Source organism: Primulina tabacum, chromosome 11 (genome assembly GCF_025594145.1).
Source record: "Primulina tabacum isolate GXHZ01 chromosome 11, ASM2559414v2, whole genome shotgun sequence".
Lineage (NCBI taxonomy): Eukaryota > Viridiplantae > Streptophyta > Magnoliopsida > Lamiales > Gesneriaceae > Primulina > Primulina tabacum.
In genome coordinates this window covers 11,842,534-11,860,481 of record NC_134560.1, presented here as the reverse complement: position 1 = coordinate 11,860,481, position 17,948 = coordinate 11,842,534, and the positions used below count along the sequence as shown (strand labels likewise).

The following is a 17,948-nucleotide window of genomic DNA, read 5'->3' as shown; positions in this document are numbered from 1 at the left end:
AAATTTTGGAGGTGATGAAAATTCAAGCAGTTGAATTTATAATTTAAATAATAAATTCAAATGTTGAATTTATAATGTATTTAATTTATTATGCTCAAAAGTTGAGTTGATTAATTAATAAATTAAATATGGTGGGTAATATGTTTAATGGGCTTGTAGGAGTACAAGTCCAACATAATAAATAATTAAAGTTTTAATGGACCTTGATTAAATTAATTAAATTAGTTGGACTAGCTCAATTAATTAAATCAAGTCCATTAATGTTAATTATGTAATTAAGTCATGGGTTAATTATATATAGGGATTGAGAAGTCAAAACCCTGGCCACCATCACAACCCAATTTTCGAGACCACCTCCTCCAAAGAAGAAAAAATCGGCCACCTCCATCTTTGAAAAGATTTTGAGCCGTCTCTCAAATAATTTTCTTCTAGGTTAAATCTCTTCCAATATTTCTAGTGCAATTTGGAAGAGGATCAAACAATCCAGTCGTTGACCTGATTATAAGAAAGGAAAGGAGTCTCTTGAAGAAAGTTCGTAGGGATTCATCAAGAGCTAGATCTGTAATACCAGATCAGTTGGTGTCCAGTGATTTATTCACCAAAGGTATAACTTTTAAACTCCCTATGAATGTTTATGTTTAAATCATACGAGCGTCCAAAGCAAAACATATTTTGATTGTCAAAATAAACAAAATTTTTAAACTTCCGCTGCGTTTGGGCGTGTAGAAAATCGAGATCTAACAGTGGTATTAGAGTCAGGCTTTCTAAATCGTATGGTTTTAAATCATATTGAATAATTTATTTCTAACAACACAAGAAAATTTTTCAGAAAATTGATGCACCATTAAAAAGTTTATTTTTCCAGAAATCAAAAAAAAAAAAAATGCGAGAAAACCCATGATTGAAATCTTTGGAGGGATACAAATTCTTGGAAGAATTGAAGAAAGTTAAGTGTAATTTGTTGGAATCTTAATACATTGTGATGGATTTGTCTGTGTAAAGACATTGTTAATTTATAGTAGTATTCAACACGGTGTGGAATATATCAACCGAGTTTAAGTTGACCAAGACTCAAATTTTCGATTTTTTTTTGGGTTATTATATTTTTAAAAAATGTTATGGAATATGTCATTATCTAATTAAAAGAGAAATAAAGACTTTGGGGCCTACGACTTTTAAGTACTGCTTCAATTTCGTGTCTAAAGTTTTTTTTATTGGTAAATCAAAATTATATCACTCAACAGCATTATTGTTCATTTATTTCATTAATTTTATATCCTCCAAATTAAAATCCATCTCAAATTCACTAACTTCACTTCTTTTTTCCGATCGCTCGCCATTTACTAAAATAATTTACTTTATACCTACTATTCCAGTCGAACTTTTGATTTGTATTCAAAGCAACTTTTCCAACCAGTTGTTTCTAAAATAATTTTCACAAACATAAAATAAAAAAGAAAATTTTAAATAGTTTAAAAAAATATACAAATATAATTTATATTGTTTTAATAGAGTATATAATCGTTAATGTTGTTCAAATTTTGATTGTTCCGACTGATAATTTTTATGTGATGAAAAATAGTTGATGATGGTTTTGTTTCCTTTACTTGAACCGATAAATATGTATTAAAATTTATAGATTTTATGTAAGCATAACCAAGAAATTGAGCATCATTTAATAATATTATTTTTTTAGAATATTAATAATAGTAAAATTGATCCCAAAAAATGGACTAATTATTATCGACAAAAAATTGTGTGAGACGATCTCACGGGTCGTATTTTGTGAGACAAATTTCTTATTTGGGTCATCCATGACAAAATATTACTTTTTATGCTAAGATTATTATTTTTTATTATGCATATCGGTAGGGTTGACCAATCTCACAGATAAAGATTCATGAAACTGTCAAGAGAACTACTCATTATTATCAATTGGAAAATTTTAAACGACAAAAGATAAGAAATTTCACATCGAGGGCCATCAATTCCACTACTACTGACTCAATTTCTTAATTGTTTCAATCTCATTATTCGCTAAATATTTTTTCAGAGAGTTTAAATATTTTTTTCGAATTTGAATTAATATTTTTAATCGACCCTTCTCAGATTTCAAATTATATACAATGCTCGATTTGTCAGAATTTAGCTGGGAATCATCGGAATGAATGAATATTCTAAATTTTCAAAATATAATATTTTTTTTGGGTGTAAAATGATGATTTTCAAATGTGTTAATTATAAAAAAAATTGTGCGTACAGAATTATCTAATGATTTGCTATAAAATAAATATACGCGGTGACAAAGAGAATAAGTTTAAATAACTTTTATACACAAAAACTCTAAGATTGAACAACAGACAATTTTGTAACACCCATAAAATATATTATTTTTTATACTAAAAATATAACTTTTCACTAGAGATCAAAACTAATTTAATTATTAATGTTTAGGGATGTCAAAATCGGACCCAACTCGTCATCCCAAAATAGTTCAACCTGAAAAAAATCAGGTTTGAGTTTGAATTTTTTGCGTTCAAGTCAGATCGAACTGGACCCAATATCTGACCCAAAAAAATTATCGTATTCGGGTTGGGTTTGAATCAACCCGAGTTGACCCGGAAATATTAATTTTTTTTAAATATAATTAATAAATATTGTATAATTTTTTATATATTTTATGTTTGAAAAATATTAATTGTATATTTATATCATAAATTTTCATAATTTATTATTTATTTTGTATATTTTTATTTTTAAACAATTGTATTGATTTAGTAAATAAATTTTAATTTTCTACAATTATATTTATAAATTTAAAATTTTATTTAATTTTTAAAAAAAAATTTAAAAATCAAAATCAAGTTGTGTCGAGTTGATTGGGTTGAGTCGGGTTAGTCGGGTTTGGGTTGTGAGTTTTCTAGTTGACTCGATCTTAGGTATGGTTCAAATTGCATAATTTTTAAATAGTTATATTTGTGGACCCGACATGATCTACTCGAATTGAGACCGCTAACTATAACCAAGATTTGAATCATGGCTTGTCCCACAATAAGACGATGATTATGACACATCAATCACAAGGGTGACGACAATTAGAGATAAACAAAAGGTTGAGAATATTATAATAATGTTTTTTAGAGTTTAATTTTTAAATAGATGATTTGGAGAGTTTTGTTTGGCTTAAAAAATTGCAATATGTTGATACAAAATCCTATACTAAATAGTGCAAATGACTATTGACAAAATCATTAGATATACTATTTTTTTCACGTGTTGCATGCTTTTACAATATAATATATATATGTAGAGAGGCGCTCGCGCAGATGGCAGGCGAGTTGTCTGACTTGTTAGGTTATTTTTTTTATTTTCGAGAAGATGTTCACGTTGATATAAGCATTTAACGTAGGTTTCTCGATACCTGAAATAGTGTGTGGAGGACGGCTGATGTGATATTTTAAAAGATGCTCGTATATACAAACTAATCTTGTTTTAAAAAATATATAAATTAAATTTTGAATTATTAAATATGAATTAAAATTTTCCTAATCTTTGAAGTTTTATTTTTTAAAAATGTCTTATATTCATTTTTTTTTTTAAATAAAAATCCCGAGTCCGCTACGATCATGTGGTTGATGTGATTTTAATGAATAAAGAATTTAATATTTAAGAAATTGTTATAAGAATAAATGTATTTTAAGGATATAAAGAAAAGACAACGACGCTATTTTATCTCGGTATGAAACTTTAATATATAATATAAGATAAGCTATATGTAAAGGCAAAAATTTGTGTGAGACGATATCACGAGTCGTATTTTGTAAGACAAATCTCTTATTTGGGTCATTTATGAAAAAATATTACTCTTTGTGCTAAGATTATTACTTTTTATCGTGAATATCGGTAGAGTTGACCCGTCTTACAGATAAAGATTCGTGAGATCGTCTCATAAGAGATCTATTGAAAGATGGATCGCCATTTTAAGGAATCAAAAGTTCTATTCAACCTGAAACCAAAAAAATGGAGGACTTCAATCAACATCAGTTGCTTAATTTACTACTCAAATTTTCCACAAAAAAGAAAATTCTAAAAACCTCTAATTGTCAAAATCGAAACACTAATTCTAAAATAAATCTCAATGACAAGGTAAAAAAATACAACCAATGAACAAGAACCCATAATCCAACTATAACTAAACATATCCAGAAAAATCATTTACTCTCTGTTGATTTAATTGTTAAACTAACGGTAGACATGATATGTGTCGGTCACGTCCCTAAAAAGGCCGAATCATGAAAAAAAACTTTATTTAGAGAGAAAGTGTCAAAAAGCTGTGTATCGTTTGGTTGACCATAAAAATATGTTAAAAAGCACAATTTTTTAACAAAATTAAAGTTCTTTTATAAACTATAAATTTTATTTTAAATCATAAATATCCAATAATATAAAATTTTTACACAAAAAAAAACACTAAAGACGTCGAATAAAATTTGTCACAAACACTTATTTTCTTCGAATTTAAGAGAAATACTTGGCATGAGTATGACGATGATCTACAAAAGTTTTATTCCACACAATTTGTGGGTTTGAAACCTTTTAGTTTGAAAATACCTAAGTATTGATGATAACAAACAATATCGAGTTGTTTAGGATCTACTTGCTATTTGCGCATATTTCTAGCTGGACAATAAGAATTCAAGCCGAACAAAGTCAAGCTGTTTCAGTTCTGGTTGCATTCAAGAATCTAATCGGACCGTATTAGAAGCACAACCCTCATACTGATTTCTAAATAATAATGCTCGCGCAATCAAATCTATCAGTTTACATATCAGCTCAACTTTATAAAGTACATTTGAGCAATCATTGCATATTACCCGATATTTTTAGTTGGCAAGAATGTCTCTTAAAAAGACGAGGATATGCTGCAAAAGTAGTATCAGAGCATGTTTTTCTTGAACTCATATATATATATACTAGAAACCAAACTTCGTTCCTTTTGAATTGATTCAGTTCTTCTTGCATAGCTTCAATCCAACTTGGATCCAGAAGAGCTTCTTCAATTTTCTTTAGTTCATCCTGAGAAATAAAAGCAGCATGCATATATTCATTAATCATTTGCCTTCTGGTTCTCAAAGGTGCTGCTGGATTTCCAATAACCAAAGATGGAGGATGTGATTTTCTCCAAATAAAAGGGTTTAAAGGGATTTCTTCCTGTTTTGATATATTTGGATTGATCTCAGCTGAACCAGTAGCAGGTTCTGGAGTGTCAGCTGCTGGTACTGGTAAATCTAATGTTTGTACTTCTGGTTCTACTATGGGAATGTCTGGTTCTGGATTTTGAATGTCTTTGATACTTGGTTCTGTATCTTCTTCACTATCTGGTTCCAAATGAATCCTGTATAACCTGTTACTCAAATTTGACATATTAGAAATTTCAGGAGCACTGATGTCTTCATCGAAAACAACATGAACAGATTCTTCAACATTGAGAGTTCTATTGTTGAAGATTCTGAAAGCTTTGCTTACTGCTGAATAACCGAGAAAAAGTCCAGCATCTGATTTTGAAACAAATGCATATAAGTAGTTTTTACCGTTGTTGAGCACAAAGCATTTGCAACCAAACACATGGAAATAAGATACATTAGGCTTACTCCCTTTTCATATCTCATAAGGAGTCTGATTATGCCTTTTATTGATCATTGTTCTGTTTTGTGTGTAACATACAGTGTTGATTGCTTCTGCCCAAAAGCGCTAAGAGATATCTGCATCTGCTAGCATTGTTCTAGTAGCTTCTTTAAGAGTTTTGTTTCTCCTCTCAGCTACTCCGTTCTGTTGAGGCGTTCTTGCAGCTAAATATTCATGATGAATGCCCTGTTCATCTAAGTACAACTCAAGAATTTTGTTAGTGAACTCAGTACCCCGATCACTTCTGATTTTAATAATAGAAGACAATTTTTCATTTTGAATCTTTTTCAGAAGCTTGATCAGGAGGTTACTGGTTTGATCTTTTCCAGCAAGAAATATTACCCAAGTGAATCTAGAAAAATCATCAATAACAATAAGGGTGTATTTCATTCCCCCTAAGCTCATGATAGGGATTGGACCAAATAAGTCCATATGCAGTAATTTCAAACACCTTGAAGTAGATTTACTACCTTTGTTCTTGAAGCTGGATCTGATCTGTTTCCCAAGCTGACATGCAGAACAGACATGATTCTTAACGAAATTAATATCAGGCAAACCATCAACTATGTTCTGCTTCTTGAGATTATTGATTGATTTGAAATTCAGGTGATTCAATCTCTTGTGCCAGAGCCAATGCTTATCAGTAAGAGAAGCAACTAAACATGTAGGAACAGTAACATGATCTAAGTTCCATAAGACTTTGTAGGTGTTACCTTCCCTCTTTCCAGTTAATACAGTAGACTCAGCAGAATCTTTAACTGTGAATATGTGCTTCTGAAAAGCTACAGAATAGCCATTATCACACAGTTGACTAATGATAATCAAATTATAACAGAGATTCTCAACCAGTAGTGCATCATTGACAGTTATGTTACCATGGATAATCTTACCCTTACCCACGGTTTTACCTTTTGAGTTGTCCCCAAAAGTTATCTTTGGTCCAGTACAACTCATTACTTCTGATAGCAGATTTTCTGTTCAGTCATGTGTCTGGAGCATCCACTGTCCAGATACCATGTGGAGTTGCTTACTTTAGCTTTCTTCACCTGTTCCTGCAAACACAAATTTTAGTATATGTTACCCAATCTACTTGGGTCCAAGCCTTATTAGTCCCTTAGGAACCCAAATTTGTATAATTTTTGGCGATTTTGTACTTCGGGTATCCATAGAGGTGTGTGCAGCAGAGGATCTGTTATTTCTAACAGTATGCATATTGGGATGTTGTTTTTCCCTTCTATTTGTGTTGTCTGGTCTGTATCTCTTCTGAACAGGTCTAGAATTATAGTACTGGTAGTTTTTAACCTTTATAGGAGGTTGTCCTCCTGAGTTGAATCCTCTACTGGATCCAGCATTCTGGTGAACTTTCTCCTTAGGTTCAACATAGCCCAGACCATAATGCTTTCTTTTGTTCGTCTGATTTACATTTCTTTCAACTTGAACAGTTGGTACTTCTGGTTCATATACCACACTGGATTTAACAAAACGAATGTATTTTGCTTTGCTTGTATCCAGATCTGGCTGAGTACTGGTTTCAGAAGTGCTTTCATTATTGCTGAATCCGAGACCACTCCTATCTCCGGATTGCTTATGCAATTCTTGCATCTTTTATAATGAAACAGAAGACTTATTCCATGCATTTACCAGAACAAACATCTTCTGATTTTCAGATCTCATTGTCTGGTAATCTGCATTTACTCTTTCATTCTCAGTTCTCAACTTACTTATCTCAACTTTTAAATCATTGCAGCTATTCTCTTGTAAACAAGTGAACTTATTGACTTGATCTTTTAAGTTTTGATTTTCAGTCTTAACTTCCTCGAATAATTGAGAAAGTCTCGAGTACTCTTCCACCATGTCATGCAGTGCTTTAATCAAATCAGTTCGTGTAAATTCATCAGAGTCAAAGTCAAATACCTTTTCAGATGTCGAGTTTGGTTCAACATCTGCCATAAGACATTTTATCATTTCAGCATCACTTTCACTGGAATGACTCTCTGAGTCAGATGACTCAGACCTGGAATCCGCCCATTTAGACTTGCTTTCTTCAGCAATCATCGCTTTGCGGTCTCTTCTGAACTTCTTGTCATTCCTTTTGTATTCGTTCTTCTTCTGGTCATCTTTCTTGGGCTTTTGACAATCAGCAATAAAGTGACCAATCTTTCCACAGTTGAAGCACGCCATATCACTAGGTGGTGAATCCTTCTTGAAGTTCCGATTAGGATTTTTGTAAGCTCGGTGATTCTTTTTCATGAACCTGGAGAACTTTTTCAAAAAGAGAAACATAGCATCATTGCTGATCTTTTCAGCAGTCTTTTCAGAAGTACTCTCAATGAAGGTAGCAGGTACTGCTTGTGGGATGACTACAGCAGCAGTAGAAGTAGTAGCAGCAAAAGTCTTGGTTGGCAGATTTGGTGAGGGCTCTTCTCCGCTTCTCACTTCTAGCTCGAACTCATAGGCTTTTAAGTCGGCGAACAAGTCATGTAGCTCTAACTTGTTTAAATCTTTAGAGACTCTCATAGCCATTGTTTTGACGTCCCATTCTCTAGGTAAAGCTCTCATCACCTTGAGTGCTATTTCTCTGTTGCTATGCTCTTTACCAAGAGCTGCTAATTCATTAACCAGGCTGCTGAAACGTTCATCAAACTCATTTAGAGTTTCACCAGTCTTCATTTTCAGATTTTCAAACTTCTGCATTGCTACAGACAGTTTGTTTTCCTTTGTCTGCTCATTTCCTTCACATATTTGAATGAGCTTTTCCCAGATTTCTTTCGCGGTAGAACACATCTTGATTTTACTGAAGGTGTTCTTATCAAGAGTTTTATAAAGAATATCCTTCGCGACGTTGTCGAGATTAGCTTTTTTCTTATCTTTGTCAGTCCATTCGTTTCTTGGTTTTTCAACCATTTGTGGTGCACCTTTAGTAACGGCAATAGCTGTTTTTGGATTCAAGATCTTTAATGGGCCGTCTGTGATGACATACCACATGTCATCATCTTGGGCTGTAAGATGAGCTTGCATCCGGATCTTTCAGTCATCAAAATCTTCCTTCGAGAACATGGGAACCTTGCCAAAATGTGCCATAACTGTTGCAAATTTTCAGAACAAGAGAAATCTGCTCTAATACCACTTGTTGGGGATTGATGTAGAGTTTAGAGTGGGGGGGTGAATAAACTCTTTCCTTTACTGATAGGTTTTGCAAAGGGTGCTAGAATCCTGTTAAAGATTGTAGCTGTTCTTGTTCAAGATTACGTTCAGCAGATCACAATAATAAGTGCGAAAACAATCCGATGGAGTTGGGTGAAAAACAGTAACAGCAGTAGGTAATAGAACAGTAGTTGTTTCTGGAAGTCCGAAGATAAAATCTTCTACGTCTCCCTTTTTTCTGTTTCAGAAGGTATCACTAAAAGACTTTGGATTTTACAGTACAACACTTGTACACACCCACTTCAGCAGGGCTTATCTTTTGCCTACTGAAACTCTTAGTAACTCAACACAATATGATTCAATATAACAAGGTTCTGAAAAAGACTCTTTTCCAGTTTACAGACTCTTCTACGAAATATAGCAAAGTGTTTTGCTTGAAGAGATGAAGAAATAGCAGTACAAAATGATCTCCAAAGATCAGATATAATATGAAGCGTGTACTGCTTTTCTGCAATTTTGAGCTTAGAAGATGATGATTGATTCGCGGTTGCTCAATGTAGCATTGGATAGATAAAATGATCAGCATTGTTTTTCAAAATGGTTTTGATCCATATATATAGATAACTTAAATCTAACGTCTATAATCAAAACGGCTTCTTTGACTTCTGATGAAATCAGCTTTATTGCCTGAAAAGGGTCCTGCAAAAGGGTTTCAGAGCAATCAGTCTAGTTTCATACTAAAACTGGTAAATCATAATAAATAACTTCGTATAGCATTAATGGTGCAATAAATACTTGTACTTGATAAAGTAACGGTAACATTTAATAGCACAGAAGACGTTAAGTTACTCTAATTTCAGACTTGGTTCTGCTTCTGATTTTCTAAGTTCTGAAGACTTAGTCCTGCTTTTATATTGCCTACTGATTTTAACTAACAGTCTGCTGGTTTTGATTCTTATCGCCACAATTAAGTTAAGTCTAACAGTTTTTAATATTTTCTAAGTCGCTTCAAACTAAGTAATCTAAGCAAACTGAAAACATGCATTATGTGTTTAAGAATTAACAAAATATCTCAAGGAAAAAAAATTAAAAATAATCATTTTTGTGGGATATATGGTTTTGTTTTATATTTTCTTTCGTTGAACAAACAAATCACATAAGGAATCCAAACACAACATGATCAATACAAACGACATATAACACCAAAACATATAATGATGTGTTAAAAAACTCATCTCATTGCAAGAACACAAAATGATCAAATGAAGCATATTATTTAGAACATTTGTTTAGCAGCATATATAAAAAATTGACTAAATAGCTTAAAAACAGTGTTTGGAATAACTTACATATAAACATTTCTCTCAATCATATATCTCTATTGACACATAAAGAGTTTGAAAATATCTTTATTTAAATGGGATAAAGAAGTTTTATATAACCTTAATATTTATTAATAATGTATTTTTATTCAATCCAACTCATCTCTCTTTCATCTGCCCATTATTACCTATCATCAATATGGTAGATAATTTTCATAAATTTGATCGAAATGTATAAATATAGTAATTAAAATTAAATTTAAAAGTAAATTAAAACAATAATTAGTTTGATTGAGTTAAGTACAGTATTAATGATCTTATAAAACTAATATAAAAAATGGCTTAAATAATATCTTGAACATGACAAATTGTAAAAAAAATGGTAATATTACAAATGAAAATCATATATTTAATAGATAATATTTATTTAACATCATATATCGAAAATTGACTAAATAACTTAAATGTTTATATTGAAATCACCTACATACAAATATTTTCTCTAAATCACATATATTTGTTGATACATAAGTAGTCTTAAAATATCTCTATTGTAAAATGGGAAGAAGATCTTTTATATGACCTTAATATTTTTTAATTATTTAATTTTTTTTCAATGTCACTCATCTCCATTCGTCTTCCTATTATTACTTTAATGTTCGTAATATTAATAATTTTTTTAATGTATAACATTATGAGAGTGATTTTCTATTAATTTGATGTCATTATATAAATTAAAGTAATTATATTTAAATTTAAAAATAAAAGTAAAATTAAAATAATAAAGAACTTGATTGAGTTAAGTGCTTTATTATTAATAATCTTATTAAGCTAACGTAGAAAATAACTTAAAGAACATAATGGCCATTATACAAATTATAAAACAAAAAATGGTAAAATAGTAAGTTTACAAAGTAAAATCAAAATAATAAATAATTTGATTGAGTTAAGTACACTATTAATTATCAAATTAAACTAATATAAAAAATGACAATAAACAAAACGGTAAGATAGTAAGTTTACAATAAAAGTAACATATTTATAATAATAAAATAAAATAAAATAGATGTTAGTAATATTAGCAAATTTTTTAAATGTATAACATTATGATAAATTTATAAGTAAAATTAAAATAATAATTAATTTGATTGAGTTAAGCACATTATTAATTATCATATTAAACTAACATGAAAAATGACTTAAAGAACCCCATGAATATTACAAAATATAAAACAAATGAAAGGGTAAAAAAGAAAACTCACAAATAAAAGTTAAGTACACTATTAATTATAACATATTAAACTAACATAGAAAATTACTTAAAGAAACAAATAAACATGACAAAATATAAAATAAATAAAAGGGTAAAAAGGTAAGCTCATAATTCAAAAGGTCACATATTTATAATAATAAAATAAGCAAATTTTTTAAATGTATAACATTATGATAAATTTATAAGTAAAATCAAAATAATAATTAATTTGATTGAGTTAAGTACATTATTAATTATCATATTAAACTAACATGAAAAATGACTTAAAGAACCCCATTAACATGACAAAATATAAAACAAATGAAAGGGTAAAAAAAACTCACAAATGAAAGTTGAGTACACTATTAATTAACATATTAAACTAACATAGAAAATTACTTAAAGAACCAAATGAATATCACAAAATATAAAATAAATAAAAAGGTAAGCTCACAAATGATAAATTTATAAGTAAAATCAAAATAATAATTAATTTGATTGAGTTAAGTACATTATTAATTATCATATTAAACTAACATGAAAAATGACTTAAAGAACCCCATGAACATGACAAAATATAAAACAAATGAAATGGTAAAAAAGAAAACTCAAAAATGAAAGTTAAGTACACTATTAATTAACATATTAAACTAACATAGAAAATTACTTAAAGGACCAAATGAACATCACAAAATATAAAATAAATAAAAGGATAAAAATGTAAGCTCACAATTCAAACTCATATATTTATAATAGTAGTAGATGTATGAGAAAGTTTTATATAGATTTTTTACTGTGTAAAATATAGAGTGACATGAGAATGTTTTTAATAAATATTTTGATGTTTTAGTTATTCTAGATATCTTACACTTAATAATATAATATAGATTAAGATAAAATATATATTGAAATATTAAACTTAGAGAAATTGTGGCATTAAATCTAAATGTTACAATAGTTCAGACAATTATTCCAACACTTACAACCAATCCAAAAACACTCAAAGGAAAGAAACAACAATGGGACTTCTAACAGAATGGATAGCAGAAGTCCATGTTAGAAATCCTTGGACAATTGTATTACTTGCAGCCTCCGGTGATCTGTCAAATCTCACTTGATAAGTCAATTTCTGATTCGATCCCGAAAATCGAAGAACATTGGGCTCAACATTCACAACAGCACCCGGCAATCCAACTGTTTCAACTGTATAAACTGAATTCGCATTGCCCACGTTGGTAACTGTCCGGGTGTATGTTTGAGTAGTTCCTCCGAGAAGTGTGGTCCCAAGAAACACAGAAAATGATGGATAATTCAATTCTGCTTCTGGGATGCTTGAAATCAGTGAGCACGTTACTACCCGATTGGCAATGTAACTAACTTGTTGATTTGTGTATCCTAATCCGCATAAGTACGGTAGGTAATCTGCTGGGCTCAGGTCGTAAACGAGGCCTGGATCGGTGGCCTTCAGTATGTTTACGTGACCGGAACCAGTGGCGAAAACATTGGCGGGGCGTAGAGTTTGGTCCTGGATTAAGGTTCTGTTGAGATTCACTCGATCGGCGGAGGTCATGATGGCGGACTTGATCGCGGCTGGAGACCAATTGGGATGCGCGTTTTTCAGCAATGCTGCGATGCCACTGAGGTGAGGACAGGACATCGAGGTTCCGGAGATGATGTTGAAATTCGATTTCGTGTTGGTGTTGTTTTCGACTGATTCGTGCCAGGCGGCGAGGATGTTGGCACCTGGGCCAATGATATCTGGTTTCAGGATCCCCGGGCTGGCCGTATTTGGACCTCTGGCGGAGAATGATGCCACCGTGGGGGCGCTGGTGTCCCCGATTATCGTACCCTTGAACGAAATTGTGGCGACTGGTGTGGTTGCTGAGTTTAAGTAGGCTTTTACTCTGAGCCCGTCGTCATAACTGAGATGTGTTGCGGGGAGGACGTGCGATTCGGAAGAGATGGAGTAGCCTTGCGGCTGCTGGTTGACTAGAATCATGGCAGCCCCACCGGCGTTTCTCACGGCCCTTCCTTTAGCAATTCTTCCGATCCCGCCTCCATTGTCACATAACACGACTTTCCCTTGGACATCAACATTCATCAACGATTCCGGAAAGCAAAATGTAGCATTTGGATCTGTTGAAACAATTCCAGGATAAATAAGAGGCAAGAATGTTGAGCCAAAGCTTGCTGGTTGATAGTTGGATTCCCCATCTAGCTGTTCGTTGTTTCCAAGCACTGCAGTCGCCCTGATTTTTCTATCGATCGTGCTGGCTCCAACCGTAAGAACCCAAGGAGCACCATTTTCAATAGTCCCAAGAGAAGGGCCATTGTTTCCTGCAGAGCAGCTCACAAATATCCCCCTTTCCATGGCGCTAAACGCCCCAACAGCAACGTTATCATCAAAAAAGTTTCTTGCCGGCCCGCCTAGAGAGAGCGATAGGACATCAACCCCATCATCTATAGCAGCATCCATTGCAGCAAGAACATCACTCTCCGAGCATCTTCTCTGACAGACCTTATAAATGGCAATATGTGCAAGAGGAGCTATTCCAGCAGCCGTACCGTTGGCATTTCCAAAAACATTCGCACCCCTCACAAAATTCCCCGCGGCAGTGCTTGCCGTATGCGTGCCATGCCCATTGTCATCATATGGTGTGCCATCACCTATAGTAAAAAATCTCGCTCCGATGAGCTTGTTGTTACACACAGAAGTATTAAACTGGCACCTCCCCCTCCACTTAGCCGGCGGCGGCGGCATCCCTTCGTCGTTGAACGACGGATGATCAGGGTTGATTCCTGAGTCCAACACGCCAATGATCACACCTCTCCCATAATTTGAATCATTCCAAAATCCCATGTTCTGATTCAACCCCAAGAAATTGGGAGAGTGTGTTGTGTGGAGAGGGATAGTTTTCTGGGGCCGGGCCGACACGAATCCAGGCATCTTCTCCATCGCTTTCACCTGTTCCGGAGATAATCTTACTGCAAATCCTGTGAAAACATTGTGGTAAGAATATATGATGTGGGGTTCCTGGTTCGAGCTCGAATTCTTCGGCAAAAACGAGTGGTACCATCCTTGAATATCATTCAAGGAACTACTCAAACTCGGCTGCAGGTCGAAAGGCAACTCAACATGAACAATATATGTCTCAAAATTACTTTCTTGAGCTCCTATACTTGATGCATGAAGATTGAATGTAAATACCAATGTAAGAAAAAATGAGAGAAAACCCATGATTGAAATCTTTGGAGGGATACAAATTCTCGGAAGAATTGAAGAAATTTAAGTGTAATTAGTTGGAATCTTAATGCATTGTGATGGATTTTTCTGTGTAAAACATTGTTAATTTATAGTAGTATTCAACACGGTGTGGAATATATCAACCGAGTGTAAGTTGACCAAGACTCAAATTTTCGATTTTTTTTTGGGTTATTATATTTTTAAATAATGTTATGGAATATGTCAATATCTAATTAAAAGAGAAAAAGACTTTGGGGCCTACGACTTTTAAGCACTACTTCAAATGCGTGTTTAAAGTTTTTTTTATTGGTAAACCAAAATTATATTACTCAACAGCAATATTGTTCATTTATTTCATTAATTTTATTCCTCCAAATTAAAATCCATCTCAAATCCCATAAATCGTGTGATTCCGCTTAAGTTCTCCCAAGTTGAACTTGATAGTAACGACCTATCGTACGGTTTTTTAACTTCACTTCTTTTTTCCGATCGTTCGTGTTAGGATCGGGAAAGAGTTTAGAGGGGGTGTGAATGAACTCTTTCAAATTTTCTCGTGTAAAATGTTGATTTCGACCATTTTTAGGCGGTTGAAACAATTCTTCTCAAACGGTTGGAAATGTGAATCACTATTTAGTGTGGAAGACGGTTCACAATTTTCAATAGAGACTTGAACACGTTAACAAGATTATTCAACAATTGGAAACAAATCAAATGCTTGCGATAAGTAAAGTGACACAAGATTTTTTATGGATGTTCGGAGAATAAATACTCCCACGTCACCCCTTCTTCCTTCTTAGAAAGGTTTCCACTAAAAGACTTTGGCTCTACAAACTTTTTGCAACATCCCACTCCAATTAGAACTTATCACACTGCCTGTTTCGGAACTCTTAGTGATCAGTTTACACTTCTGGGTTTTAAGAACACTTAGTTCACCAGATACCGAGACTAAATCCAATAACCAAAAGGTTACTGATATGAACAATCAGTTTGTTTTGAGTAGCACGAAATTGATCCTTAGAAGATCGAATGTGATGATGTTTTAAAGCGTGCTGAAAGAGCGATGAAGTATGTATGCTTTTGATAGCGCTCTGAGACCTTTGTGCAAGCAACGAGATTTTTAGCTGTTGATTAAGAGGTAGTCTTAGCTAGCACACTCCTCCGTTAATATACACGATCTTCTTAACGGTCGGAAAGGATGCATCAACGTTAACCTGATCCACTGAACAGATGTGTTGCTATCGTATTTATGAGCATTAAATGATCTTTCATAAAAACATTTAATGTTCCTTTTGCTCAGCGTAGTTCTGAAGTGCTTTTCCTGAGGAGTTCCCTTTATGGTAACTGTCTTCTTTTATCAGAACTTGAAGTCTATACTTGGTCTACCTTTTCTGGGATAGAGACATAAATGCAGATCATTCTTGGTCCTGATGTATGTATACATTGACTCCAAGACGGTGTAATACTTTGAATTGTATTAAGTCGGTCAGAGAATGTCTTTGAGCAATAAATGGTTCTCTTTAATGATCCGGTTCTGAGAATCATTAAATTCCAAGCTGAATCTGCTAACGGTCTGAAGTAAGCGGTTGAGACTTCTTTGAGCTTTAGCTGGTTAGGAAGATATACCAGTGGATGAGCCGAGCGGTTGAACTGATGCATATCTCATATACGAACCGCAGCTGATTTCGAGCTGACTTGTTTTTGTCGTACACCAAAATTCTTGGAAATAATATTTTCTTAACAGTTCGCCATCTACTAAAATAATTTACTTTATATCAACTATTCCAGTTGAACTTTTGATTTGTATTTGATGTTGCTGAAATCCGAGATGGTAGCTGGGAGGTCGGATCTTCACTGGTGGAGCTCAGATCAGACCTTCGAAATGTGGAAGCACAAACCGGAGTGTTAGAAGGGGGCGGAAGGTTGTTCCGGCATAGCCCCTCCAACGCTCAAGTCAGAGAACAGAAAACTGAGATAGTAATGTGTGTGCTGAAAGAATGTGAATATATGAATCAATAAAAAATGAACGAAACCTTGTATTTATAGGAAAATGATAGAGTCCTGATTTGGTAGATTTAGATCCTCATAATCTTGTGCAAGATTTGGTTAGATTCTATACAAGATTTGGTTAGATTCTGTACAAGATTTGGTTTAGATCTTGTTGAGCTTGATTTCTGTGGGCTACCTGTTAATATCTAGGTAATAGCTCTCAGAGGCATGAGCCCGCGAGGGATCTCATTTTCTTGGGAGCTCGGCGTGGGAGGTCGGCCAAAGCATTCCCAATCGACGTGAACGGACCCTCTGGGAGGTCGGCTCGACTTCGCTCTTGGAGGTCGGCATGTGAGGTTGGCATGGGAGGTCGGCGGTGGAGGGAGGTCATCTCACTGATCGACGAGATTGTGAATATGGGAGGTCGGTGTGGATGACCTCCCACCAGCTTCATGTGAATGAGGTGATCTCCTTATGGGCTCTGTCACGAATGTGATCTTCCGAGGCTTTTCAAATACCTTTATGGGATCCCTCTTTTTGGGCTACCGAGTGTGGGTCGGACCCATTTCCAGTCCAGGGGTACCACGAGTCCCCCCTTTCAAGTCGAGCTGACGTCGTAGACTAGAAGCTCGTTGTGGTTTGAGCTCTCGGTGGCCATGGGCGGTCCTGAGATAGGTCGGCCAGGCACTTGGAGCTCGGCAAACACAAAATAATAACATGATGAGGTCATACTGACAGATATAGAGCCCGGCCAAACACCTGATAAACAATAACCCGAGTTAATCTTGAGAGAGGTCGGCCGGGCTATGGGAGCTCGGCCCAACACTTGATAGATAATAACCCGAGGAGGTCATCCTGCGAGAGGTCGGCCGGGCTATGAGAGCTTGGCCCAACACTTGTTAGATAATAACTCGAGGAGGCCATCCTGAGAGAGGTCGGCCAGGCTATGGGAGCTCGGCCCAACACTTGATAAATAATAACCCGAGGAGGTCATCCCGAGAGAGGTCGACCTGGAGCTCGGCCCAACACTTCATAAAATAATAACCCGAAGAGGTCATCCCAAAAGAGGTTGGCCGGGCTATGGGAGCTCAGCCCAACACTTGATAGATAATAACCCGAGGAGGGCATCCCGAGAGAGGTCGACCGGGAGCTCGGCCCAACACTTCATAAAATAATAACCCGAAGAGGTCATCCCGAGAGAGGCCTGCCGGGCTATGGGAGCTCGGCCCAACACTTGATAGATAATAACCCGAGAAGGTCATCCCGAGAGAGGTCGACCGGGAGCTCGGCCCAACACTTCATAAAATAATAACCC

General features: G+C 34.3%; 1 protein-coding gene across 1 annotated transcript; it reads right to left on the bottom strand.

Annotated features, from left to right (window-relative positions):
• Nucleotides 1-12,324: 12,324 nt before the first annotated feature.
• Nucleotides 12,325-14,736, bottom strand: LOC142517809 (subtilisin-like protease). Its single transcript, XM_075620267.1, has one exon. The coding sequence runs from the start codon at nt 14,639-14,641 to the stop codon at nt 12,404-12,406; it is 2,238 nt and encodes a 745-aa protein (XP_075476382.1). The 5' UTR covers nt 14,642-14,736; the 3' UTR covers nt 12,325-12,403.
• Between the last annotated feature and the right edge of the window lie 3,212 nt (nt 14,737-17,948).

Coding starts and splice junctions, on each gene's coding strand:
- LOC142517809 (XM_075620267.1), bottom strand. CDS start 14,641: ATGGGTTTTCTCTCATTTTTTCTTACATTGGTATTTACATTCAATCTT.